This window comes from Naumovozyma castellii, chromosome 6 (assembly GCF_000237345.1).
Source record: "Naumovozyma castellii chromosome 6, complete genome".
Classification (NCBI taxonomy): domain Eukaryota; kingdom Fungi; phylum Ascomycota; class Saccharomycetes; order Saccharomycetales; family Saccharomycetaceae; genus Naumovozyma; species Naumovozyma castellii.
The window spans coordinates 765412-791619 of record NC_016496.1 but is presented as its reverse complement, the minus strand read 5'-3'; the positions used below and the strand labels follow the sequence as shown (position 1 = coordinate 791619).

The 26208-nt window shown below is 35.9% G+C and overlaps 14 protein-coding genes across 14 annotated transcripts; 7 read left to right on the top strand and 7 right to left on the bottom strand.

Annotated features, from left to right (window-relative positions):
* Positions 1-120: 120 nt before the first annotated feature.
* CNN1 (centromere-binding protein CNN1) lies at positions 121-1668 on the top strand (the record flags this gene model as incomplete). The annotated part of the gene is made up of 1 exon (XM_003677183.1): positions 121-1668. One exon carries the CDS (start codon positions 121-123, stop codon positions 1666-1668), a length of 1548 nt encoding a protein of 515 aa, XP_003677231.1.
* A 66-nt stretch (positions 1669-1734) lies between these two features.
* MRX20 (Mrx20p) lies at positions 1735-2883 on the bottom strand (the record flags this gene model as incomplete). The annotated part of the gene is made up of 2 exons (XM_003677182.1): positions 1735-2781; positions 2866-2883. The coding sequence occupies 2 exons, from the start codon at positions 2881-2883 to the stop codon at positions 1735-1737; spliced, it is 1065 nt and encodes a 354-aa protein (XP_003677230.1).
* A 199-nt stretch (positions 2884-3082) lies between these two features.
* Positions 3083-4627, top strand: DUG1 (metallodipeptidase; the record flags this gene model as incomplete). Its single annotated transcript, XM_003677181.1, has 1 exon — positions 3083-4627. One exon carries the CDS (start codon positions 3083-3085, stop codon positions 4625-4627), a length of 1545 nt encoding a protein of 514 aa, XP_003677229.1.
* Positions 4628-5857: 1230 nt separating this feature from the next.
* KEG1 (Keg1p) lies at positions 5858-6526 on the bottom strand (the record flags this gene model as incomplete). Its single annotated transcript, XM_003677180.1, has 1 exon — positions 5858-6526. One exon carries the CDS (start codon positions 6524-6526, stop codon positions 5858-5860), a length of 669 nt encoding a protein of 222 aa, XP_003677228.1.
* Positions 6527-6718: 192 nt separating this feature from the next.
* ERJ5 (Erj5p) lies at positions 6719-7660 on the top strand (the record flags this gene model as incomplete). Its single annotated transcript, XM_003677179.1, has 1 exon — positions 6719-7660. The coding sequence occupies one exon, from the start codon at positions 6719-6721 to the stop codon at positions 7658-7660; it is 942 nt and encodes a 313-aa protein (XP_003677227.1).
* Positions 7661-8019: 359 nt separating this feature from the next.
* On the bottom strand, positions 8020-10890 carry SAP155 (Sap155p; the record flags this gene model as incomplete). Its single annotated transcript, XM_003677178.1, has 1 exon — positions 8020-10890. One exon carries the CDS (start codon positions 10888-10890, stop codon positions 8020-8022), a length of 2871 nt encoding a protein of 956 aa, XP_003677226.1.
* Positions 10891-12355: 1465 nt separating this feature from the next.
* OSW7 (Osw7p) lies at positions 12356-14071 on the top strand (the record flags this gene model as incomplete). The annotated part of the gene is made up of 1 exon (XM_003677177.1): positions 12356-14071. One exon carries the CDS (start codon positions 12356-12358, stop codon positions 14069-14071), a length of 1716 nt encoding a protein of 571 aa, XP_003677225.1.
* A 363-nt stretch (positions 14072-14434) lies between these two features.
* SAH1 (adenosylhomocysteinase) lies at positions 14435-15784 on the top strand (the record flags this gene model as incomplete). Its single annotated transcript, XM_003677176.1, has 1 exon — positions 14435-15784. The coding sequence occupies one exon, from the start codon at positions 14435-14437 to the stop codon at positions 15782-15784; it is 1350 nt and encodes a 449-aa protein (XP_003677224.1).
* A 380-nt stretch (positions 15785-16164) lies between these two features.
* MXR1 (peptide-methionine-S-sulfoxide reductase) lies at positions 16165-16719 on the bottom strand (the record flags this gene model as incomplete). Its single annotated transcript, XM_003677175.1, has 1 exon — positions 16165-16719. One exon carries the CDS (start codon positions 16717-16719, stop codon positions 16165-16167), a length of 555 nt encoding a protein of 184 aa, XP_003677223.1.
* A 251-nt stretch (positions 16720-16970) lies between these two features.
* YEN1 (crossover junction endodeoxyribonuclease) lies at positions 16971-19208 on the bottom strand (the record flags this gene model as incomplete). The annotated part of the gene is made up of 1 exon (XM_003677174.1): positions 16971-19208. The coding sequence occupies one exon, from the start codon at positions 19206-19208 to the stop codon at positions 16971-16973; it is 2238 nt and encodes a 745-aa protein (XP_003677222.1).
* A 224-nt stretch (positions 19209-19432) lies between these two features.
* On the bottom strand, positions 19433-21928 carry GLN3 (nitrogen-responsive transcriptional regulator GLN3; the record flags this gene model as incomplete). The annotated part of the gene is made up of 1 exon (XM_003677173.1): positions 19433-21928. The coding sequence occupies one exon, from the start codon at positions 21926-21928 to the stop codon at positions 19433-19435; it is 2496 nt and encodes an 831-aa protein (XP_003677221.1).
* A 632-nt stretch (positions 21929-22560) lies between these two features.
* Positions 22561-23634, top strand: NCAS0F03830 (GDP-mannose transporter; the record flags this gene model as incomplete). The annotated part of the gene is made up of 1 exon (XM_003677172.1): positions 22561-23634. The coding sequence occupies one exon, from the start codon at positions 22561-22563 to the stop codon at positions 23632-23634; it is 1074 nt and encodes a 357-aa protein (XP_003677220.1).
* Positions 23635-23805: 171 nt separating this feature from the next.
* On the top strand, positions 23806-25107 carry KRE29 (Smc5-Smc6 complex subunit KRE29; the record flags this gene model as incomplete). The annotated part of the gene is made up of 1 exon (XM_003677171.1): positions 23806-25107. One exon carries the CDS (start codon positions 23806-23808, stop codon positions 25105-25107), a length of 1302 nt encoding a protein of 433 aa, XP_003677219.1.
* NCAS0F03810 (uncharacterized protein) lies at positions 25104-26021 on the bottom strand (the record flags this gene model as incomplete). The annotated part of the gene is made up of 1 exon (XM_003677170.1): positions 25104-26021. The coding sequence occupies one exon, from the start codon at positions 26019-26021 to the stop codon at positions 25104-25106; it is 918 nt and encodes a 305-aa protein (XP_003677218.1).
* Positions 26022-26208: the final 187 nt, after the last annotated feature.

The window sequence follows — 26208 nt, the reverse complement described above, 5'->3', positions numbered from 1 at the left end:
AATAAAAATGACAGTTAAAATAGATTCCTCCTCGATGAATCTTCCATTTCAGATGCAACTAATGTACTAAATTATTATACAGTCTTTGCCTGCACAAATCATATAACATAATTATGGGTAATGAACACACCGAAGAAAAATAATGACAGTTATAGCGATAGCTCAGAACTTATCACTCCGTTCAAAGAACGAGCGCTAGAAGAGCAAAAAATAAAAGAGCAACTCGTATTGAGTGCAACACCTGGATTGAGGAGGAGACTCGAAATGGAATCTAATCTTGAACCCTTACAAAATGACCGTGATGAGGTAAAATCGTATTTACGAGACTTAAGTTCCGCATTAGTTTCACAAGGAAGAAATCTAACAAAGTTACTTAATGAGGAAGTAGTATCTGATTTTCAGTCAAATTCATTGAACGATAATGGTGCTGAAAATTCTTTTACTTCAATAGCTCCCATGGATAATCTAACTTTGGAAGAGGCAGAAGACTTGCAGTATATGGAACAGGATGATAAAGTTGGGTCATCGAAGGAATTGAATTTACAAGAAGAAAACGGAGTGGCTTCATATTCGAATGCTATAGAAAATAAACACACATCACCGAAAGAACAAATAATTGAGGATAAATCTACAGATTCAATAGTAGAAGAGCCAAGAATTTCTGAAATTACGCCCTCCAAGAGATATTCAACGGAGGAAAGTCCGATTAAAGGCATTGGATCTTTATCACAGACAATATTTTCCCAGCTGCGACAAATCCCATCCAGACCAAAAATTAGGAAAATTGAACCTGTCTCAATAAGAGATGTAGATACGCCAGTCGAAGATGCTGCTCGTACGAACGACCTACTGTCAGCTCCCCCCAATATCGAATCCCAGATACCGCCAACTTCCGCTAAAATTGCTTCTTATAATGATGTAACCAAAAATGCATTCAACGAGGTGGGGCCCGCTGATGGCCTAATCGACAATGAGCCACACTTTGAACAAGACAATAATATAATCGACTTCGGCAGCCCACCCATATATCACCAACGTACTGACCAGGACAATTTTACTACAGATAGTCATCCCTTAGAAGCAGCAATTGCTAGAGACTCTTTAGATCTAGAGCCATTACCTGAGTCGCCAAGCAAACATTCTTCAAAAATATTAACTAAAGCCACAAACCCGTCAAGCATAAAACGCTTTGACCCTCCTCCTCAATTATTTGCCAGAACTCTATCCAACAATATTCCCCTCTTTGAATACAAGAGAGTACAACCACAGGCATGGTCACCTACAAATGAAGGAAACTCGAATGGAAATGATGATACAAATATTTCATTTGAACAAAAAATTGCAACTAATAATTTCCCCATTGCTACGCTCCCGATTCAAACTCTCCAAGATATTATGCAACCATTCCTCAAAAAAAATAACATCAACTTTAAGCCATATACTTGGAACAGTCTACAAACGGTTACCCAAGAGGTCATTCGCCAATTGATTAGAGATTTGAAGGACGATCGGAATACCATTCCTGTTAGTTTGCATGCAACTATAAAGATCCTTAAGAAGTACAACATCATTCAATATAATGCCACAAAGGATGATGTATTTGAAATGTTAGCAAGATATCTATCATTGGATGATTTGAACGAAATGGAACATGTTCTATTTGGTTAACCTGCTCTCAACATACGCATAAATTTGAATATCAACACTGTAACACTAAATAATAATTAACATTCTTCAAATCACAATAAATAAATTTTGTTGACTTAAGATATATATACAATTTAGCTTCGGGAAACTCGTGCATTGATTATCAATCAAAATATTTTCCTTTTTAAGTGTATGTGATAAGTTTTCCACATATTGATATACTCCAAATGATATTCCTCCTGATAATCCAACCTTAAACAATCTTGGTAACCAACCTTTCCATAAACTAACCATCCCCTCTTCCACAAATACTCTATAAGCACAATTTAAACTATTTTTGTAAAAATAATGAGCTGTTTTACTTTGCATCCTTGTTTTAACAACATCAATTGGTTGAGTTAAAGCTACAACCGCACAAGAGGAAAATAAACCAATTCCAAATGCATATACCTCATTTAAAGGTTGTGTTGGAGAGATCAACTGTTTCAGTGTTGTGTATGCAGTAAAACGTACTGTCGAATTACTGACTTGCCTAAATACCGTAGGCATAGCACCTTGTGCAAACCCTCTCAAACCTCTAGTCAAGTATATCTCTTTAACGACGCTGAATATATTAGATGAAGGATATTTAGAGTAAACCTGGCGCCATTGTTCTTGAGGTGACAATTGCTTTGGTTTAGCCACATGAAAAGTTACTTTCTTCTTCAAGGTGCCAGCTATTTCCTTTTCAGTGGGCTTTGATTCTGATAACTGCAGTGAATTCTCAATCATGGTCACTTTGACATTCTCAAACGGTATTATACATAAACTTTCCACAGCACCTGTTAAAATACCGGCCAGCAGTAATCTCGGTCCCTTTAGTAAAGAATCCTTTGGTAAGTTTGGATCTCTCAAGATTTGACACGCCTTATCAAAAGTTGCAAACCTCACACTTGTCTTGACGATTGCACTTAAATTCAAGGCAGTGCAACCAGCAAAATATACTTTTATGGGGCGTAATGCTTCAAAAGGTTTAGCTCCAACGGTCCTACGATGTAGTTGGAATCCAGTTTTCAGAAACTCAAATGGATAAGTAAGTGTGGTTTCAAATACGGCAGCAGCGCTTCCAGCAAGTATTTGAATTGGAACATCAGTCTGTTTAAGCAGCAATATAAATTTTTAGAAAATTCGTTAGTAGTGTACAATTAAGGTAAGAAGTAGGAGGTGGATAGGGCATACCATATTATCTTTCTTCATTGGCGACTGTTTATTAAGGGTAGATCTTTATTCCTATTGACAAATTCAATGATCCTTAAGGTAGAAATACCGGCTCTAAGTAAAGGCGATAGAAGATGCGGCATCAAAAACTCGTCCGAAATTTTGGCACATTTTTTTGTCACTTTTTTGTCTGGTATACAACCTCCTGAAACTTTCTTCAATACTCTTTAGTGGCAAGATGTTCCTGTTAAAGCATTCTCGTCTCGTTTCCAGGACTCTTTCTGTTCAATTGATACAACCAAGCTATTTTCGTATACAAATGTCGACAGTTTCTACAACCAATCCAAAATTCCAAAAGATCTTCAAGAAAGTTGACGAACTGAAACCTGATTTCATTCAAGTGTTAGCTGAAGCTGTGGAAATCCCTGCAGTATCTGCTGACGAGTCTCTAAGACCAATGGTCATTAAGAAAGCCCATTTCTTGGTAGATAAATTGAAACAACTTGGTTTCGAAGACATTCAATTAAAGGAGTTGGGCGTGCAACCCCCTCCAGTTAACGACCCTAAATTACAATTGCCCCCAGTTGTATTATCTCGTTATGGTAATGATCCTTCTAAGAAAACTGTCTTAGTTTACGGTCATTATGATGTTCAACCTGCTTCCATTGAAGATGGATGGGATTCTGAACCATTCAAGTTGGTCGTTGATGAAGAAAAACAGTTATTGAAGGCAAGAGGATCTACTGATGATACTGGCCCATTAACCGGTTGGTTACATGTGGTCAGAGCACATCAAGAAGCTGGAATTGAATTGCCTGTCAACTTACTTACCTGTTTTGAAGGTATGGAAGAATCTGGATCACTTGGTTTGGAAAAATTAATTGGTCAAGAAGCTGACAAATATTTTAAAGACGTGGATGCCGTTTGTATTTCAGATAATTATTGGTTAGGAACAAAGAAACCAGTATTAACTTATGGGTTGAGAGGCTGTAATTATTATCAAGTTACCATTAATGGTCCAGGTGCAGATTTACATTCTGGTATTTTTGGAGGTGTGATTGCCGAACCAATGGTCGATTTGGTACAAGTGTTAAGCTCTTTAGTCGATTCTAAGGGTAAGATTTTGATAAAGGGAATTGATGAAATGGTTGCACCTGTAACTGAAAAGGAAATGAAATTATATGAAGACATTGATTTTTCATTGGAAGAACTCGAAGAAGCAAGTGGTTCAAAGACAGCTTTATATGAAAAAAAGGAAGATATTTTGATGCATAGATGGAGATTTCCATCTTTATCTGTACACGGTGTGGAAGGTGCCTTCTCCTCTCAAGGTGCTAAGACAGTCATTCCTGCTAAGGTAAGTGGTAAGTTTTCTATCAGAACTGTTCCAGATATGGATTCTGCCAAATTAACTAAATTGGTCATTGATCATTGTAACAGCGTTTTTGAAAAACTTGGATCTCCAAATACGATTCATGCCGAACTAATCCATGATGGTAATTACTGGGTTTCTGATCCATTCAATGCTCAATTTACCGCGGCTGCAAAGGCCACAAAGGAAGTCTATGGTGTCGATCCAGATTTCACAAGAGAAGGTGGATCTATTCCCATCACTTTGACCTTCGAAGAACAATTAAAGACAAGTGTCTTATTGCTACCAATGGGTAGAGGTGATGATGGTGCTCATTCCATTAACGAAAAATTAGATATCAGTAACTTCATCGGAGGTATTAAGACTATGGTTGCCTATTTGCACTATTATGCTGAATCACCTGAGAATTAAGAAAAGTGTTGAGATTTTTTAATTACAAAGCATTTTTCGTTACAGTAACAAATAATTAATTAATGTTATAAATACTATTATAATTGTCTTAAATGATAGAAAATAAAAACCTTTTGGATATACATAATGATCTCAACTATTTACCTCAGCAATTTCTTGGACAGCTTCAACCTGTTCCCCGAGGGATACTTGATAATCCATGTAAATTGCCCATGTCCCTGTCATGAATAACGCAACCATAAAAATGGAAAAGATCATATATTTTCTCATCCTTGGTGTCACTTTCCCCTTTAAAAATACAAGTTTTTTCTTTGAATCATCACAAAAGGTAATTGTTGAATTATAACAATGATAAAAAGTTAAAGGTTCCTTCTTAGTAATTTGCACTGGATAATTTGAGAATTCATAAGCGGGACCACGACCAATTCGAGTATTTTTTTCGTCACAGTTAATCGATATATTGGGAAGTGCATCATAATATTTTCCAGTCAATAACCAACCGTCTTCTTTATGATATTCAACACATTTTCCAGTGTAGTTTCTTGCCTTTTCTGGCCTTTCTAACGTAATTTTCTCCTCCATTTTATCTGGAAATGCTCACAACCGTGTATACAAAATTACCACTGTGATAATTCCAATTTCGATAACAAAAAAGTAATATGAGGAAATAGGATCAATTATATTTTGTCTTCTAAAAGTTTATTACTTCTGTTTCAAGAAAATCCGTGAGCGACGCATATGAGGTTAATTACCTTTTTTGCTGCGATGATCGGCGACGCATTTCCGATGATGTAAATATTAACATGATGTCTTACGCAATTCAGAATTAGAGAACATTGCATATTCATAATTAGTATTGGTAATACTCCAAATAAAGAAAATGGTTTGGTTATTTAATAGAACAAAAGTAATTGTAGTATAATTATATACTTTTACATACGGACTTTACAGCAGTTGCTAACCCACCAACTACAATAACATCTTTCTCGGAGTTTTGCAAAAATCAATAGGTTTGTTGCTCACATATCAATTAATGGCCGGTGCACACTTCCCAATAATAATTTTGGTTGATATTTGAAGATATTCTATATGATACATAGGAGAAGCGTCTTCAAAAATTAGTTTCCTTTATTGACAGCAACTATTGTTTGCGAAGCTTTACCAAGAAATATCCAGTATACTTTGAGTCTCCAAATATTATGGTTCATTTGTATCTAAATATATGGGGGACTATTTATAAGCTTGATTTCTATAAACAGCTAATGCAATTGGGAAGTAGATGATAAGAATTATTCTGTTGATAATGTCCAGTAGTGGAGTCGAGTGGAAATTGGGATTTTGAACATTTAACAATAACAGATAATATTCACTCAAATACAATAAGGGAGAGCCGAGAAGATTATTCACCTTGAATACCAGAGTGTTTTTCTTCCTTCCAGATCTCTTGAATAATTTACACCAATGATGATAAGCTTGATTCAGGGACAATCCAATAATAAAGACAGAGTAGCTGATGTTTTTAAGCACTAATGCATGTTCATAATCATCATAAAAATGCAAAACCAGCACAAAGTAGATGAAATTCAAATCTTTCAATAAAGTTTTAGAAAATATAACTGATTTCAATGGATAAAATTTAAATAACCATATAATCTCCCCCACCGATGCATAAATCATTAAATAACATAGAAACTCGTGAACTCCACCTGGTAAGAACCGAGCACCAGCAAGCGGAAAGATAATTAACCATCTAGCTAGCAATGCTGCAAAGAGGAAACTGGTAGATAACTGATAATATTGGTATAGTTTGTAAATGAATGGAGTTTTGGGTTCGATGGGCCTTCTTGAGGCTGGGTCTCCCGTAACAGCAGCTGTATTGCTATCTGATGATGTTGCCATTGATAAAGCAGTATTGGCGTTATAGTTACTTTTCAGTTGTTTGTCTGTTGGCCAGCCTCCTGTGTTAATTTTAAAATCCACCTTGTGTCCTTATATAAAAATTCATTGTTCGCTGCTGTTTCATCACCAAAAGAATTACAACAACGACAAGTGCAAAGCGCAACCACTATTGGATAAGAGGAACTGTGTAAGATGGTTTCCAACTTTTTTAGAATGTCACAGCTGTGGTCATTGGTACTACTCCTAAGCTTACTGATTCCTGCCGCATATTGTTTCACCACTTCAGAGATCGAAATATTTCAGTTACAGAAGGAATTAGAGAACAAATATGGGAAAGAAATGGATTTCTACAAGTTCTTAAAGTTGCCTAAATCTATGGATTCAACATCTCGTGAAATTATCAAAAATTTAAGGAAGTTATCAAGGAAGTATCATCCAGATAAGAATAAGAAATTCAAAAAGTTATATGAACGTTTAAATTTAGCAACCCAGTTTTTGGCCAATGATGATATGAGAAAAAGTTATGATTACTATCTAAAGAATGGATTCCCCGACTACGATTTCTCCAAAGGTGGATTTTTTTTTACCAGAGTGCAACCTAAAACGTGGTTTATCCTATCCTTTGTGTTTTTGTTCACTGGGGTCATCCACTATTTGATTCTTAAAGTTCAAGCTAGTTCCAACAGGAGAAGAATTGAAGGATTTGTGAAGCAATGTAAGGACCAAGATGATACACAAGGGTTAGGCGAAAAACGATTGTCGTTTAAACAACATGAAGAAGATGAAGCTAAGGAATTGATAGTAAAGTTTGGTCAAGTCTACATTATTGAATCTGACGGTATGTATACGTTAGTTTCACCTGACTCCATCACGGAACCAACTTTATACGATTCTATTTTGTTTAAACTTCCTCTTTGGTTCTGGAAACAAACTCTCGGGAGGTTTATTACATTACCCACTAGAAAATCTGTCGAGAAACCAAGACCAGGCGAACAAGTCTTGGGTACTGCCTCTAAACCAGAAAAGGCTTCAAAAAATGATGGAAAGAGAACGACTTCTACCACAATAAAGCCTGGACAACAAAAGAAAGTTTTAGAAAACGGAAAAGTTATTTACTCAAGAAAGAAAGACTAAGTTTTCTTGTCTTTACCAGTAGATCTATTTCGTTCGTTCCTAATTGGTTTCGTCTAGGTTTTTCCCTTAAATGACATTACAGTCTTGTAGGACGAACATTTGGAGTTTTGTAAAGTAAATACATAAAGTCTCTCAAGACCAGTAGATAGAATAGCGTCTATTCCAGGTGAATCAGTATTATGTCATTGAATAACTTTAAAATATAGAAGTCTGCTATTGTTTAAAAACATCGGTATTATGTACGTGTATATATAAGACTTATCACCAGAATCGGTGCGATAAGTGATAAGTGATAATAATGGAGAAGGCATGGAGCCATAACTTCAAAATGGATGTCATTAACTCAATTTATTTACAAATTAACTTCCGTATTCCTCATTAGCACCTTTGGGTTCATCATAATCGTAAGCATAGTGATTGTCATCATCTTCATCAACATTATTCTCTTCCTCCTCTTGTGGAGGTGGACCAAGAATTATAACCCCATTTTTGGCATTTCGATCATCTACTTGTTTTTGACCTTGCGATGCCAACATTTCACGAAGTTTGTTATGGAGATCTGATTCTGTCGATAGCATTAATTGTTCCTCCAGTGCTTCAACATTTATGAGTTCCCCTCCATCTTTCATTTCTTGAAAGTTAGTATTGAACTCTTGATCATCACTTGAAGGGATCCCCATATTTTCTTCAGGCGTACCATCTGTTGCTAACTGTGGTACGATGTTCCCGTTCCCATCATCAACATATGTACCACCCCCAAGAATCTTAGAATACATGATTCTAGTCTCGTTTAATACATCATTAGAATAATATCTCCAATCTTTGTCAACCGTAGCTTCTTGTATATCCGGTGATATCAGTTCAACCTTATAAAGCCTTGAAAATTTAATAATTTCTTCAGCTACAAGAACTAGATGGCCCATATACCCCAAATTTGTTTTTCTCGTTTCGTAAAATTTGAATGAATCATGATATCCTTTCAAAATGAAATCCGTCGTAATTGCAAAATTCACATCTTCAATATTCTCTATGCCCGCAATGACGTCTGGCGGCATGTATTGCAAAGATCCCTTTAGGTTGAACAAAGAGTATACCAGAAACGAATTATATGAAAAGTCCATTCTTCCATTGAAAATTTGTTGAATGATATCAAATATAACATTATGCCAGAAATTATTCCAAGGGTGCGCTAAAAACAACTTCATTATCTGGGGCATTACCTGAGTATCATAAAGGCTTATTTTAAACAAATCACCCATAGTTGGATATTCTCGTAATTTCATATTTTGACTTTCATTGATATAAGGTATCTCGAATGATTCATCAATTTCTTCAATACTACTATCACTTTCTTCATTCACTTCCTCCTGCTCTTCCGATGCATTGATGCTGGTATTAATATTAGGGTCATTATTGGTTTTAGGTTTTTTGACTGCCTTTGTATCATCATTTTCGTTAAAATCATTAGAATTGTCATTATTACTTTTAAGATCATTCGAATCACTGCCTGTAAGAGTTGTAATAGAGTTCTTATCACGTATTGACAGATTGCTTAATGTATGGTGTACATCATAACTATTTGCACGTTTTCTATATTTATCACGTTTGAGAGCAATTTTCTCAGCCTTCCTTGAGTTCATTAGTCCCATGTTGGAACAGTGCAGTAGTTCTGCTATTAATTCTACAATCTTGAATCTTTCAAACCCTAATGGTTTAAATTTTTCATGCAATTGATTCTCTCTGAGAGGGATGGAATCATCAGTCTCAATATCGACTATAATTTTTAGAAAATTTGGTAAATTGATGGAAAATTTCTTTAATAAATAACCCAAGTAAATTGGGTCACGATCAATTGGTGGATTGTCAATTATTGTAGTTTCTAAGAGATTCACTTGATCATAATCTGAGTTATTTTTCCTAATTAATTCTATTACAATGGATACTGCTGTGTCTAGGGCGTAACCTCGTTTATTCAATATGATGTCGATCAGGATATCAATTGCTTCGTTTGAGGCAAGTTCTCTAGTTAATGAATTTGGTCCTATTGCAATATCGTCGATTGGTGCATTTGCAGATATACCGATCAATGCTTTTAAGAAATCACCAGAACATGATTGAACATCCGATGAATATTTCGTATTATCAAGGAATTGAAGTGACTTATATATAAGCTTCTGGTCACAAACTAATTGTATAACACCAGTCGGGGATTCTATTCTATCTGTGGCAATTATTTTCAGAAAAAAATCCATGATCATAGAAACATCGATGTGGTCCAAAATTTCATCCACTAAATTCGGATTAGTACAAATAAATGCAATATAATTCTCTGTTCTGGAAAATAATAAATTTTGATTTATCTTTAAAAAGATGGAAACCAAAGAAGAACTTTCAGAGTCAAGACCATCGTGTCTAATAATAGACCATAGTTTGGATAGATATGATTCATTTTTGATAAGAGCATCCGTTAACATCCAAAGATCTAATGCCAATGCTTCAGATATTATCGTTGCTTTACTCAAACTCGTTGGTACTTCATTTGCAAGTTCCTCGTTTGCTGCTTCTGCTTGTTCTTCCTCTGTTTGTTTTTCTTCATCAGTTGCATATATCTTGACTTCTTCTTTTTTTTCAGTTTTTGCAATCTCCATTGGTATTTCATCAACATAGGCAAGTAAGGAATCGATCAGATAATCTAAATTTTGAACTTTTTCCTTTGTGATTGGATCAAAAAAGAATCCATAGCATATGAAATCCAATAATGTAGAATTTTGTCTTGTTAATTCATTTAAGAATTCCGAATCTATTATCAGTCTATCAACAAAGCTGTTGTCTAAGTTCTTGATGGACACATTTAAAGGTGTCGTAGTTTCACTTATATCTTCTGAATTCAAATCAGTTGCGGAAGAATTTTCGGATGATAATGGTGAACCACTTGTACTGCTGGAGCCTGACGCTCCACCAGATCTTGTGGGATACAATGTATTTTTATTGAAATAGATATTCTTGGTAAGTACTAGTGAACTGCACGTCTCATCACCACTTAAATTCACAGATGATATACTCGCACTAACATTTTGAGAATCTGTGTCTATCTTACTGAAGAATTTCAATGCCTCTTTTCTTACGAGGGGGTTTTCCTTCTCGAGGGTATGCAGTATTTGAAAATATTCATCCAATATCTTATTGATATCTGAATGATTCAAATTTTGTCCGAATGGCCAGAATGACATCTTGGTTTTGTTACTCTATGTTTTCTATTAGTTCCTAGTTATCTATTAAATTCCTTGTTGAAATGCTAGTATTTTCAGTTCAGTACCCAGGTAATTATTCAACAAGTAAATAAAATTTGCTCAATTGTATCTTCGAACGGCCGGCCTCGTGGTGTTTCAATATGTTCAATTGAATAGTGCTTGCAGTTTTCACCTGCAATGTCTTGTTTATCTTGAGCAGCTTTCCTTAGCAAAATGATAGCGATTCTTTCCAAATGCAAAAACAAGTTATCTAAAACTGAGGTGGGTATCGAATGATACAATTATTCAGAACACTTCTAATGGGGGTCTTCAAAGATTGAACGGAGTGCCTTCGATTGATAAGCTGATTGTTTAACTTACAAATTCCGAGAAGAGAAGACAAGCAGGGATATTTTACTGCAAGGCGTTACCCGGAGAACATGTGAGGGTAACCATTGACTGTCTCATATATATAACGAATTTTGTCTGACTATATTATATTATTACATATATAATTGTACAAGAATTATATACTGATGATCACAGCAGCAATTCTTGTACAAAAGATGGCATGGCTTAGCACCGGTCATAAAGTGGCGCTGGTTAAGAGTCGAAATGCATATTCTCATTCTAAAGTACAATTTATGGATGCCCTTGAATTGAACTACAATTTGGGTTTTTGATTTGTACCTGATTATTACAAATATTATCGCATGTGATCAACCACAACATTAAATTAAGCTCTTCAAGCAGATTTCTTACTGCTCGGAATGCTAGTAATAACATAACATCAATCCAAATTCTACATGACATCTAAATACTCTAAATTAACAGTGTTCGGCTGAATCACTTTGGTGCGTTGTAGGTCGCATATCAACAAGTTACGGATGTAATCCTGAAGATTAAGAATATGGCTGATTCCAGGACCGTCACATTGTGAAATCTAGGAAGGTGATAGGGACATCACTTTCAGAAGAAAACGTTCTACCATGATTTTCAGCCTTTAATATGTTTGCTGTCTTTGAAGAGATATGGCTATAATTACTATTCTTCAGATATACAAAAGGTTAATGTATTCCAGCCAAAAGACCAACAATACCAGTTGACTCAATTCTAGCTGAACTTGCTCGTAGGTAAATTTAAGAGTTATTGATATTCATAAAGCGTATAAGCAATTGACACAGGGTTAGGTTTTAAATATAAAACATGAAAGTAAAAAGAATATTGAAATATACAGCTAATTTGATTTTTAAAGTTATTTCGTTATTTTGCATATTACATGTTGGTCGTTTCTTACGTCGGATTGGGTAACTGGCATCTCGGTTGAGTAAAATGTAAATAGAAGCCATCGTCAGACTTGAACAATGGAGTTCTTCGAAGAGCATCAATTAACACATAACTTCGACGAGTAGATAACAACTTAGCTTCCACACAGTAGGATCATTTGCATGCTACATTGCTAAAAATGCAAATATCAAGAAAGATCCTCGGTGCTATCATCGGATTAGTAATCGTTGTCTCACATTACTACATTTCTGCAAATAATGACTCTACCAATGCTGTTTCTGGTTCTTTGCTGGTACCATATATGAAAATGTATAAGGGAATAGTGGTATCTTCTCTTCATAATCTTAAAATTGATTATGTGACCACTATTGAGCCTTATTTGGCCGAGTTGGTTTCATGGACCGGGCAATTTTGTTCGAATGTAAAAATTCATCCAGTATCACATAGTGTGTGGTTGAGAATTTTATCAGCATATGAGTATTTTATTAATGAGATACTGTCACCCTTTTATGAAAATACATTATTGTTTATTAGACGTAATAAACTTTGCTGTAAGATTCACGCTAAATTAGGACCCAGATTACAACATTTACGAATTATATTATTTTACATTAGGCGTTATATGGAGAGGCTGAAATTAGAAAGCTATGATGAATTTGAAGACTTGAAATCAAAATACGGGTTTTTTTCCTTTGATTTCGCATCTGGAATGCTGAATGGCACTTTATCTGAATCACTTCATCAAGATACATTGAGTAGCGCAAGAGAGACAGATAATGAGACGGAGATAGAAACGGACACGGAACCAGAGAGTGATGACATCATCAATGAAGAGGTCATAAATCAAAAGCTAGAAGATTCCATCGAATTGAACAATCTTCCGATCAACGCCGACATAAATGGCTACCATTTAGAAAATCAAGCCGATGGTATATTAGACAGAAAAGTTGCCTTGAACAATGAATTTAACGCTTGGATAAATGCAGTAGAAGGCAAATCCTCGAATGCACTATTGGCATTTCAAGATGAAATAGAAAGAAGTATTGAAAGGGAAGGAGAGTACTTTACCAATGAAATGGAAATCCGACTCAACAATTTAAAGAATGAGATAGAATCACAAATTGATAAAATTGAAAAATATATTCAAGACATTGATTGCATTTCGAAATATGACCCAAGCTCTAATGAATTAGTTTATTTTGACAGCAATGGTACAAGAAAGATCCTAGAATATGTCTCAAGGCCCTTAATGGATTCCATTTTCCTGAAAGCCCATTTCCAAATTGACGAGTTTCGCAACGAAATGGAAGATACTGTAATTAACCCATTCATTTATAGCATGCAATATAAATTGGAGACTATTCATCAAGAGAATGTGGAAGTTTATGAAGAATGGGGGGACATTATGATTAGCGAATGGTCCAGAAGAATGGCCCAATTTGACGTCGTCTCAGGTCAATTATTAGATGATGACCCGCTATTCGAACAATCTGCTAAAAAATGGCAAAGATTTTTGGATTTAAAACATGAAGTGGTTGAAATGCGCGACACTCTGTATTATTCTGAACCGGATAGTACAGCACTAGAAGGTATTATTTCCAATGCTAGAATAAAACTGGAAGAAATAATTGATGAAGCAAACAACCAGTTTGAGGCCTTGGGTAAGAAAGCTGATGTGGCCTTCTCAGAAAGAGAATCCAGAGAACGAGAGAGTTCGATTACTTCATTACCGCTCAAGAAAGCAAACAAGAGTGTTGGAACTAAGTTGAACTTTGAAAAATCACAAAGTCTGGACGTAGAATCATTGATAGATTCCATCCCCGTTCATGAAGAGACGGAGACAGTGGTCACTGCAACTGGCGCAGCAACCACTGTCGGAATGCTCCTATTATAGACACAAGTATCAAAAACATTTCAATTTTCGATATACCATAGCAATAAATAGCATACATATTCTAATATAAAGCGTATTACATCTTTTCTGCTCGGCGATAACGTTTAAGCTGCGGCGCTAAACGAAAACTGTGAAAAGTGTTACCCGCCGTGGAAGTGAAAAAGTTTTTTTTTTCTCTAAAAAAAGGAAAAGCACGGCATATGAATTCCTCGAGACATATCTGAAAAAAAAAAATATTTTTAAGATGCTTCGAATTGTATATATATTCTCTTCGTTTATTACACTCACACCCCTTGCCTTTTTTTTAATTGCGTTTTGCATTTTCATTATTTAGAACCTCAAGCTCACCATATAATTACAACAATGTCTGCTCCAGCTCAAAACTATAAAGTCGCTGATATCTCCCTAGCCGCCTTCGGTAGAAAGGAAATCGAATTAGCTGAACATGAAATGCCAGGTTTGATGGCTATCAGAAAGGCTTACGCCGGTGTCCAACCATTGAAGGGTGCCCGTATTGCAGGTTGTTTACATATGACCATTCAAACTGCCGTTTTGATTGAAACTTTAGTTGCTTTGGGTGCCGAAGTTACCTGGTCTTCTTGTAACATCTACTCCACTCAAGATCATGCCGCTTCAGCTATTGCTGCCTCTGGTGTTCCAGTCTTTGCCTGGAAGGGTGAAACTGAAGAAGAATACTTGTGGTGTATTGAACAACAATTATTCGCCTTCAAGGATGGTAAGAAGTTGAACTTGATCTTGGATGATGGTGGTGATTTGACCTCTTTGGTCCATGACAAACATCCAGAAATGTTGGACGACTGTTTCGGTTTATCTGAAGAAACCACTACCGGTGTCCATTACTTATACAAGATGGTTAAGGAAAACAGATTGAAGGTTCCAGCTATTAACGTTAACGATTCTGTTACCAAGTCCAAGTTCGATAACTTGTACGGTTGTAGAGAATCTTTAATCGATGGTATTAAGAGAGCCACCGATGTCATGTTGGCTGGTAAGGTTGCTGTCGTTGCTGGTTACGGTGATGTTGGTAAGGGTTGTGCTGCTGCCTTGAGAGGTATGGGTGCCCGTGTTATTGTCACTGAAGTTGACCCAATTAACGCTTTACAAGCTGCTATGGAAGGTTACCAAGTTGACACCATGGAATCTGCTTCCAACATTGGTCAAATCTTTGTTACCACTACTGGTTGTAGAGATATTATCACTGGTGCTCATTTCGCTAACATGCCAGAAGATGCCATTGTCTGTAACATTGGTCATTTCGACATTGAAATCGATGTCGCATGGTTGAAGGCTAACGCCAAGGAATGTATTAACATTAAGCCACAAGTTGACCGTTACTTATTGCCAACTGGTAGACATGTTATCTTGTTGGCTAACGGTAGATTAGTTAACTTGGGTTGTGCTACAGGTCACTCTTCTTTCGTTATGTCCTGTTCCTTCTCTAACCAAGTCTTGGCTCAAATTGCCTTATTTAAGGCTGACGACAAGGCTTTCAGAGAAAAGCACATTGAATTCCAAAAGACTGGTCCATTCACCGTTGGTGTTCATGTCTTACCAAAGATTTTGGATGAAGCTGTCGCTAAGTTCCATTTGGACAAATTAGGTGTCCAATTGACTAAATTGTCTGACACTCAATCTGAATACTTGGGTGTTCCACAAGAAGGTCCATATAAGGCTGACCACTACAGATATTGATTACCTTTTTCAATTATCCGCTAGTTTTTTTCATCGCCATTTATTGTATTGGAAGTCTCAACGGTTCCAATTACAAAATAAGACTACCTTTTCCTAACTAATACATTCAAATTAAACACATCTATCATTCATTGTATTTTACATTTGCATTTGTCTATTCTCAAATAGTATAGATGTTACTAACCATTTAACGTTCGCTATATATAAGAACAAAACTTTGTATATAGGTTTTAAAAAAATAATATCTTCAACAGTAAATTAAATCAGATTTGAACTATTTCAATATATAAGATTACTAACAACTTAAATAATCAACAGAAAAAGTTTGTAGAAATATGCAATGATACAATTTAAGTTATATACTTATGTACGCATGATATTTAAATATCTCTTACGTAATGAGTTGGGCATGCGTAGCCCTCTGTGTTCTTGAAAAGGTAAAGTTGATGGTATTCTTCAGCATCGTAGAAGTTGTGGATTGGTTCCACTGTGGTTACAATTTTATTTCCCCATTTAGATTGCCATTCTTGTTTGATCTTTTCTAATTCACTTAAATCTTCCTTTGAGTGGGCATATAAACCACTACGGTATTGAGTACCTTGATCAGGACCTTGTGCATTTGTTGTTGTTGGATCGTGGATTCTGAAAAAAAAATCAGCCAATTCCTTTAATGTTATAATCTTAGGGTTGTATGATATTTGTAATACTTCCGCAAAGTCTGTGTCTCCCTTCTTGACCCTTTGATATGATATAGAAGTATCGTGATCTTTCTTTGACTCTTCCCCATTGGCGTAGCCGACCTTAGCATCAATAATTTTATCACCTAAATGCTTTCTGTAGATATGTTCGGTACCCCAGAAACAGCCACATGCAACTGTCACCAGCTTGTCAGTTGCTGGATTGAACTTTATGGTTTTAGAAATGGTAGATGACATCGTTAGTAAAAAATTGTGCTTTCGACTTTAATGGTAAGTTTGGAATACCAAACAGCAGAAAGAACAAAGTATTCATAGATTAACCACTCAAATATGTCTGTTTCTTATATATCCATGACAAAACGGAATTTCATCGCCTCATCGTTATTCCAAAAAAATATGCCACAGTTTTTCAAACACCCATCGAGCGAAAATGAAAACTGTGAGCGATTCTAAGTCAGCAATGAACTGTGTCATACAAGATTCAATATTCAAAGCTCAAGACTACTGTCACTGGTGTCAAAATCATCTTGCATAGTCTTTTGAGCATCAGACACTAATTGATCCAGAACAGAAGGTGTACGTTCAAATGTTACTGTATTCTTCAAAACAGGGCGATTCGTAAACTGATCGGTACTGTAGTCTTCTCTGAACGAAAGTTGTAATGTCTTCTTCTCAGGTAGATCGTCTCTATGTGTTCTCTTCAAAGGAGATTCTTCAATATCGGTATTCCTGTCTATAACATCGTCTTTATCGACTTCCAGCAAACGTTTAGTAGGTGAATTGTGAATTACGGGATTCGCACTATTATTCTCTTCTAATACGATGAGTGAATCATCATGAAAACTTTCATCAAGGTTAATGATTTCAGGGTGTCCATTATCACTATCATCATTATCTTCAACAAATAATTTTCTTTTTACGGGTTCTAAAACCGGATTTTTTAATTCGCTCAAACTGCTTACGTCTTTTATTGGAGATGCATGCTTTTGAAGGAATACGTCAAGGTTATTTTTTTGGACATATTTATTTTTCTTTCTTGGCGATCTGGACTTTGATTTTAGTTTCGATTCCTTCGCCAATTCTTCGTTTAATCGGTCTTGTTCTTCTTTTTCATAGTTCTTAACCAGTACATGTGTTCGGGGGATCATCTCTTTCGGTAGCCACATAGAAAATGGGAAATTTCTAATATCTGTTTGTCTTTTACTGGGACTTCTTGTTTGTTTCGTAGGAGACTGAATAGGTTCAATTGGCGGTGATATGTTTGAAAGGAATGCTTTATAACGGATTTTCCAATAAGGCCTCTTGAATCTTGCCTCATTGTTGATGAGAAGCTCCTTCTCCTCAGTGATTTTTAAAATACTATCAAATGAACTTTTTGAATAAAGAATGAAATGTAAGAGAAATGATTGATGCATGGTTTCATGGAACCACTTATCAAAATGTGTAACACCTGGAAGGTTAAATGTTTTCAAATAATCTCCGAGTTCATTGAATTTTATCAGATCATAACCCAAATTGCCACTCACATTCGAGTGATTTGAATTGAAAATAGAATGATTAAGGGTCCCGGCTGTAAAAGGATGAAAATAATGCAATACAACTAGATCAGTAGGCCAGTCTTCGAACCCATTAGTGCTTAACATTGAAGAATAATTTCGACCGAATAACGATTTAGAATGGTCTTGACAATAATGGAAGACATCTTGTTGAAATTCTGCATATTTCAAAGTTCTTTCACTTACATCTGTTTCCAAACTTGCAAAGATATCTCTGAACCTGAGAGCAAAATTTGGGTTCGATAACTGAGCTAATTTCATAGCCTTTGCCTTACCCAATCCTTTTACACCTTGATTATAATCTGCGCCTGACAGTATACTAAAGAATAAAAGAGGCCAACGACCTAATCTCCCCTCGGTCTCTAATGAAATTCTATTGAGATCTACCTCTGTAACAAAATATTCTCTGGATAAACCACCTGTAGTCTCTTGTTGTGGAATTCTTGTTGGACTTCTGCTGGGACTTTTGCTGGGACTTCTGCTGGGACTCCTGCTTTTCGATGGACTTGCCTTGGTAGATGTCATACCTACATCATCTAACGATTTAGAATAATTTTTCAATAGCTTGGTGCCTCCAAATATTAGTGTATCAGAATCGTTAGTCCATATAAAATCAACATACCCATTTATCTGTAGCCAGGCACATTGGGCTTCTCCCTCCCCACAACTCTCTAAAAATGAAATGTTCATAGCTCTAAGTATTGTCGTAATACAACTCATAAATTCAGGTTGGTGATTTGTAGATGTCAAACATCCGGTAGCATTGTCCTTATGATATTGTATGTGCAGCTCCCATTGTTTCATATATTCTATCATATCTATTTGATTAAAATCCAAGGTAGCATCAGACTCATTCATGAAATTGTTCTTGAAACTTGGTTTCATGGGTCCATCAAAGACAAGCAAAAAGGTGACATCTAGGCTTAATAAGTCCTTCAATCTGGAGATGAAGTTCAAGATTGCCTTCGGTAATGTTCCCTGAGAGTTGTATTTGATAGAATTGCCATGTGATTTGATGAACCCACATTCAAAAAGCCAATTATAGGCATCGATGGCTATCCGTGGTGATCTCCCATGTTTCCCTCTGAAATCAGACACAAAGTGACGGAAGGGTAGCCGATTGTCTTCGGTATATGGTCTTAGGTATTCCCATATTTGTGGAACACCCATAATGTGTTAGTTAGCTACTTGATCGGAGTGCAATATTTATCGTAATTTTTTATTTTTTAAATCATTCATTATATGACTCTGAAAATATCATATAGTAACATTACTCAAAGGAGACGACACTACAATTAAAGTTACGTATGAAGAGGGAGATGGGTAATAATCGAAAAGAATAATAACTATAAAACTCTATAAGTGTCCCCAAACGTTACATATTATATACATCCTTACATACCGAACTTCAACCAATCCAGTTCGTCAGCTATATTCGTATTAGCATTCCCATTACGACCAGTTTCAGTTTCCTTAACAGAATCTAGTTGACGTGGTTGACCATCTGGAGCAGGAGTTGTTATCGTAGAAGATGAATTCATCAAAATATCTCCAGTGGTCATTCTACCATTAATGATATTACCGTTATTCCTAGCTATAAAATTCATATTTTCCTCATTTCTCTGTTGGAATCTTCTCTGTTGCTGTAACGAATCAGTATATGTTCGATTGGAAAATATATTATCATTTATATTCAATGGGTCACCGTTGAACGAAGATCTACTTGAAATTGAATCTCTTGGAGTTTGTAACATTGATTCTGATGAGTCGTTCGATTTGTTTGTGTTGGGTCTTGATATTATATCTTCTGGACTGTGGATAACTCCATTTTCACTAGACTGTGATGATGAATTCTTTTGTAATTGTTGGGATAGTAATGAAGTATGTGATTTTCTAGATTCTGGTCTAGAGGGTGGTTCTACCGTGGACTCCAAAATTGTAGTATTATTACTATTATTGAATAATTCGAAATTGTGTTGCTTTGGTATTGAACTTGGATTTGAATTTGAATTCCAGCTATTTGGCATTGTAATGGTAGAACCTGTACTTTCTTGACCTTGCTTTAAGGATTTCACTTGTTGTTGCTTCTGCTGTTGTAACTGCTGTAATGATGCAGCCATAAATGAGGAAGAATATGAAGGATTTCTTGATAATTTTCTTCTTGGGATGGAAACACCTGGTCTACCAGTGGAAGTTGAGAAAAACCCTTGCTGTAAGGGACTATTTGATATTATGTTGGAAGAGTTGATATACCTCGGTGAAGATACCGCACTATTAGTAGCACTAATAGGTGGTGGTTGATTGGAAGAGGAATTGAATTGAGGAGACGGTATTGAACTTGGTGACGGTTTCGGTAATATGGGGACCATGGATCTTCCCGATGTTCTACTTGATGATGAATTGTTGGAAGAAGTACTACTTCGTCTTGATTTCTTGGATTGGACATTGTTTAAATTATTGCCACTATGCATATTTAATGTCAAATTCGATAAAGATGTTGCTGATTGTGGCTTCAAAGAGTTTGATAAATTTAATCCCAATCTTGGAGTTGGATTCAATTCTGCTACGACATTTGTATTAACCGTGGTCATTGTTGTAGATTCAGATGTTTTCTTGTTTGATTGTAGGAGCTTGTTAGTGGCATTAGAATGTTGTGAATGGTTATTAGGGTATATTTGTAATGGAATATTAATATGTCCACGAGTATGTGTATTTGAGTTATTATTAGTCGGAAGATTATAAGTATTAATTGGTAGAATATTGTTTATTGGTTTGGAATTATTTTCATTTTCATTTAACATCTTTTTCTTTGTTCTCTTTCTTGTATTTCTCTTCTTGATGACATCTGACTTTAAAGACAATGGTCTCATTGTACCATGTAATTTTTGGAACAAACCACATGCATTACAAAGAGTATTACCTTGTGGATCTCTTCTCCAAAGTGGTGTCTTGAAAGTTTTACAATTAAAACATTGTATTATTGGTTTCTTATTTAAAGAATTATTTTGATTGCTGATAATGGAAGTAGAAGATGGAATGTCTTTCTTGTAAGTAGATAACGAGGAAGATGAAATTTGTCTTGACATGGAATTTTTCCTTATGGCGTTATTTGTCGTTAACGGGAGAGCATTATCCTCATTTTGAAATTGCTGTTTATTAAACTGTGCATTGGAAGTGAATGATGGTCTCTTTGTTATTGATGCAGATCTTGGTTTAAAAACAGGCGGCGTGTTATTATTATTATTATGAGACGTTATATTCATATTTGGGGAAGCTGTATTATAATTATTGTTAAACTGTTGATGGTTATGAGAGTTATTGTTGAATTGATGAAAGTTGTTAACCAGTGAATTAGAAAACAAAGTATTCTTCAATGGAGTGGTTCCATGTAATGGTACACTTCCAATTTCTGAATTATAACTATTTGGTGCACTAATAGTGGCCGAGTCACTAGAGTTCGATGGTGTCATATTTAAAGTATCAACGTTAAAATCCCATAATTGAGCAATTTCCCCATTTTGTTGGTTCATTATATCTATAGGTTGTATCGTTGCACCTGTATTATTGTTATTTTCTTCTGATATTTGATCAAACACGGATGAGAAGTCGTTCATGCCCATTTTCATCGGTACAAATTCATGTCCAAATTCATTACTATTATTATTATTATTGTTGTTGTTTGTCTGTGTAGGGGGGAAAAAAGAGTTAAAACTGATATCATCCGGAAGCACTTCTAGCATTGTATCGAATGTATTTCCTGGATTTGCAGGTGGGAATGTAGCTTCCTGTTGTCCTGTCCAATGTGCGCCTTCATTAATGTTATTGTTACCGTCGTTTTCAGTGGAATGATTGAAGATATCATATAGCTTGGAGTTTTTACCAGTAGGCATCGAAGGAGTGTTGGTATTTTGAACGTGTGCGAGCGTCTATATATATCAGTCTTGGTGTCAGGTATTTGCCGATGAGGTTTTTATCGAGGAAAGGAGTACCTTGTGCAATAAGCAAGACAGGTCGTGGAGCACAGAGATCGGAGGGAGGAGTGGTTGCGAGTGTGAGACTGTTGCCAATGACGGTGTGTACTGCTGTCCAATGTACACTTATGAGTCCTCGAACGACGACTCTGTCTGTGTGCTCGATGAGAAGAGTATTACAGAACATGTTAGTGACTCAAGCAGCGCGCCGTGCAAAGTGCTTTCCCATCACGACATCCGGGTGACCCCTCTGGTTCACTAGTATACACTACAAACAGAGACCTAGTCTCTCTCACACTCTTCCTTCCTATTATATGCACACTTATATAGCATACAACTGAGACCTAGTACTTCCCAGGTTACACAATGTCTTTTGTGTGTGGCCTAGTGTGTATATACACTCCATATAGGCATTACATGTTACCCTACTTCAAGGATTGACAATAGGAAGATCCCCTATAAAGTGTACGCAGATACAATAAGACACTTCAACAACAATAGCAAGAACTACAAGACACTGGCATACCGACACAGTCCATTCACTCTACACCATGACCGCTCTCGCTGGACCTCAACAACCATGGAGCTTCCAAACGCACATGGTCAATTCGGCACCAGCTTCCATTCTTTCCTACTGTGCATCCTCCATCCTTATGACCATGACTAACAAGTTCGTCGTCAACCTCCCTTACTTCAACATGACTTTTGTCATGCTGTTTGTACAATCCATGGTTTGTACACTGACTTTGGTGATTCTCAAGTTCTTTGGCGTAGCCAAATTCCGTAATTTGAACAAGAAGGACACGTTGAACTGGCTTCCAATCTCCTTCCTGCTAGTATTAATGATATATACCTCGTCAAAGGCTTTGCAATTCTTAGCGGTCCCCATTTATACCATCTTCAAGAACTTAACCATCATTCTGATTGCATATGGGGAAGTTCTGTTCTTTGGCGGTTCTGTCACTCTCATGGAACTATCTTCTTTCTTCCTCATGGTACTGTCATCAGTAGTTGCTACGTTAGGTGATAATCAAGCCCTAAGGGCCAAAGCTATTACAATGGCTGAATTGGCCGCTAGCACTAATTCCACTGACGACACTATTCCAACAGAATTGGGTGTCATCTCAGGAATTATTGGCAATCCAGGTTATTTATGGATGTTCACCAATTGTATCACATGTGCCCTATTTGTCCTAATTATGAGAAAAAGAATAAAGTCCACCTCTTTCAAAGATTATGACACCATGTTCTACAATAACGTTCTCGCATCCCCCATCCTTCTTATATTCTCCTTCCTTATGGAGGATTGGTCTCGTTCAAACGTCCATATCAATTTGGGCGGTAATTCATTAAGCGCCATGATCATTTCAGGGCTGGCCTCTGTGGGGATCTCTTATTGTTCAGGGTGGTGTGTTCGTGTCACTTCATCAACTACCTATTCCATGGTTGGTGCATTGAATAAATTGCCCATTGCTGTGTTTGGTCTCATATTCTTTGACGCTCCTCGAAATTTCTTATCCATATTCTCCATTCTATTAGGGTTTGCCTCAGGTTTGTTGTATGCTTTTGCTAAGCAACGGAAATCAGCAGGGGAGTTGAAGAAATCTTTAGCCACAGAGAAATAAATCTACGAATTGTGTAACATTTTATAACTAGAAAAACATTATTATATATATTTATGAACGGAGTTTTAAGAAAATTTGCTTTTTTCACCCATCGATTCAGTACAAAATGGATGAGTGAAAAATTTAGTACATGAGTCAGTCGAGCACAAATCATAAGGCAAAGACCCCATTATGTCATCATCATCGTCATCCCCCATACGAGCGGCAAATACTTCAGGATTAACTAAAGAAGAAGAAGATCTCATAATAGCGGACTCAGAATCGGACTCAGATTCAAATTCACAACAAAAAACACAGAATGTCATTCGAAACCTGCCGGAGGACTACCTCGATGACATATCTGACTCGGATCTTGATCAATTAGATGATGATTTGAATGATCCTGTGTTGACAAGGATACCGAAATTGATTAAGCCCGTGGCCCCTATTAATATCTTCAAAGATGATAACATTTCACATAAAGAAGTTGAGATAAAACAGTTTGATTTGGGTAGATCCTTTGATAAAAAGTTGGCTACCAATATTTCTAAATTGGATGAATTGATAAAATTGGCAGAGAAATCACCTTTGAAGTCACCCGTGGTAAATCTGGATATTGATAAGGCTAAGAATGCATATAGGGCACAGTTAAAATATAAGGGGAATATTAATGAACATATAGTGGATATGGTTGTAAGAGAAACCATATCGGGTCAATTTAAAGATTGGCATTTTATTGATTCTGAATATAATTTTAAACTTTTGGATCCGATACTGGATAGTGATGATTTTTTCTATTTAAATGAAATACAAATGACTGAGAAAATTAAGAAACAATTTCCGACTTTACATGAATTATGCTTGGCACTTGGTTGTAATAAAGTGAAATTGAACAACATTCATATTAGCAAAGAAGATCTCCTCCAATATGATAATCTCGTTGAACTGACGCCCACTGAAAATGTAATGAAATTAATTTGTTATTATGGAAGTGATCCTTTGTTCAACAAAATATTCATTTGTCTCATATTGGATAGAAAGATATATGAATCTTTATTTTGTGACTCCCTCATCTGTACCACCATCTATTGCAAATTAATATTACAAAATGACCCAGATAACGAATCACTGTTCTTGCAAGATTATCTTCAAGTAGTCGACAAGGGAAACTACTTCCTACATTATAGACTAATTAGATTACTTCCGAATTTGAAAAATGCATTAATTGAACGTTTATTTAAGGAGAACCAGGATACAAAATTGGCACAATTTGTTAAAACTTTTAATAAACTATTTGATGAAAAAATGTATCGAGATTTATTATATTTCGTACTATTTATTTATGGCTCTGATGAGATGCCCTTCGGTAATTCCAAAACCACTGAATACTTTAAGGATTGTGTCTATGATATGACACAAGATGGTACTAATGATGTGGAATTATCGTTAATGAAAGGTGTTTTAAACCTTTTCTATCAAATAAATGAAGTTTAATTGATCATTGGTATTGGTATTGGTATTGGTTTTGGGATATTATCTTGTTGTTGCACCTTGGCATTTTCAACATGAGTGGGCACATTCAAAATATCGTTTATCACAGAAAGTTGGCCCCTATCATATTGCTGATAAGTTTTTACATCATCAGTTAGAAAAAAGCATTTATCAAACCCTAATTCCATAGCAGTCTTTATATTATTCCAAGAATCGTCCACTAACCATGCATTTTCGAATTTAGGTAATCCACTTTGTAATTTAGCTAATTGATAATATTGAGGATTTGGTTTGCACATCACGGAATGATTTTTACCAAATTTCAATTTTGTGTAATCGCAATATGTAATCCCATCGAATAAATCTGCCACACCCAGAATTTTAACTACTCTGATGGCATGATCTTTATAGGCATTAGTAAATAACCAAAACTTATCGAAATACCCTGACTCCCTCAAGGATAAAAGGACCCTTCTTAATTGTAAATCAGGTTTCAATATGTCTTGCAAGGGGAGTGCATCATCGACAAATTTATTGTATTCCAAGGGGTCCACGTGGAAATCTTTAATAATACCAGCGATGGCTAGACCATACACTTGGTAGTATGAATCAATTAGTTTAGCGGCCTTGGTGCAGTTAACACCTAATTCATTCTCGAAGAATTTCAATATTGCATGACGCATCAATTCGTTGATATGCTTACTGGAACTGTATAGCGTGTTATCTATATCAAAGAAAAATATCTTTGCATCTGGGGAACACCCTCGCGACGATAGTTCGGCATCTGAAAGGTCCACTTCAAAACGGATTTGTGAGTGTGGATTCTGTTCGATGGATTGTAAATGGGAATGATTCAAGTCTAGTTGTCTTTGAATTTCCTTCCGGTATTCTGTTTCTGAATCAGTTGAGATTGTCATAGAAGTCTTCCTTTTTATTGTATTGTCTGTAGTCGTTCTTAATAGTTGTTGGTTGTACTTTTACTTTGTAGCTTGCAGCAGGAGCTAGTGTGTAAGGGTAAAATGAAGTAAGAATATGTTACTCTATTATAGATACAAAGTTGTATAGACTCTATATATATATATATGTGTGTGTGTAAATGTTTCA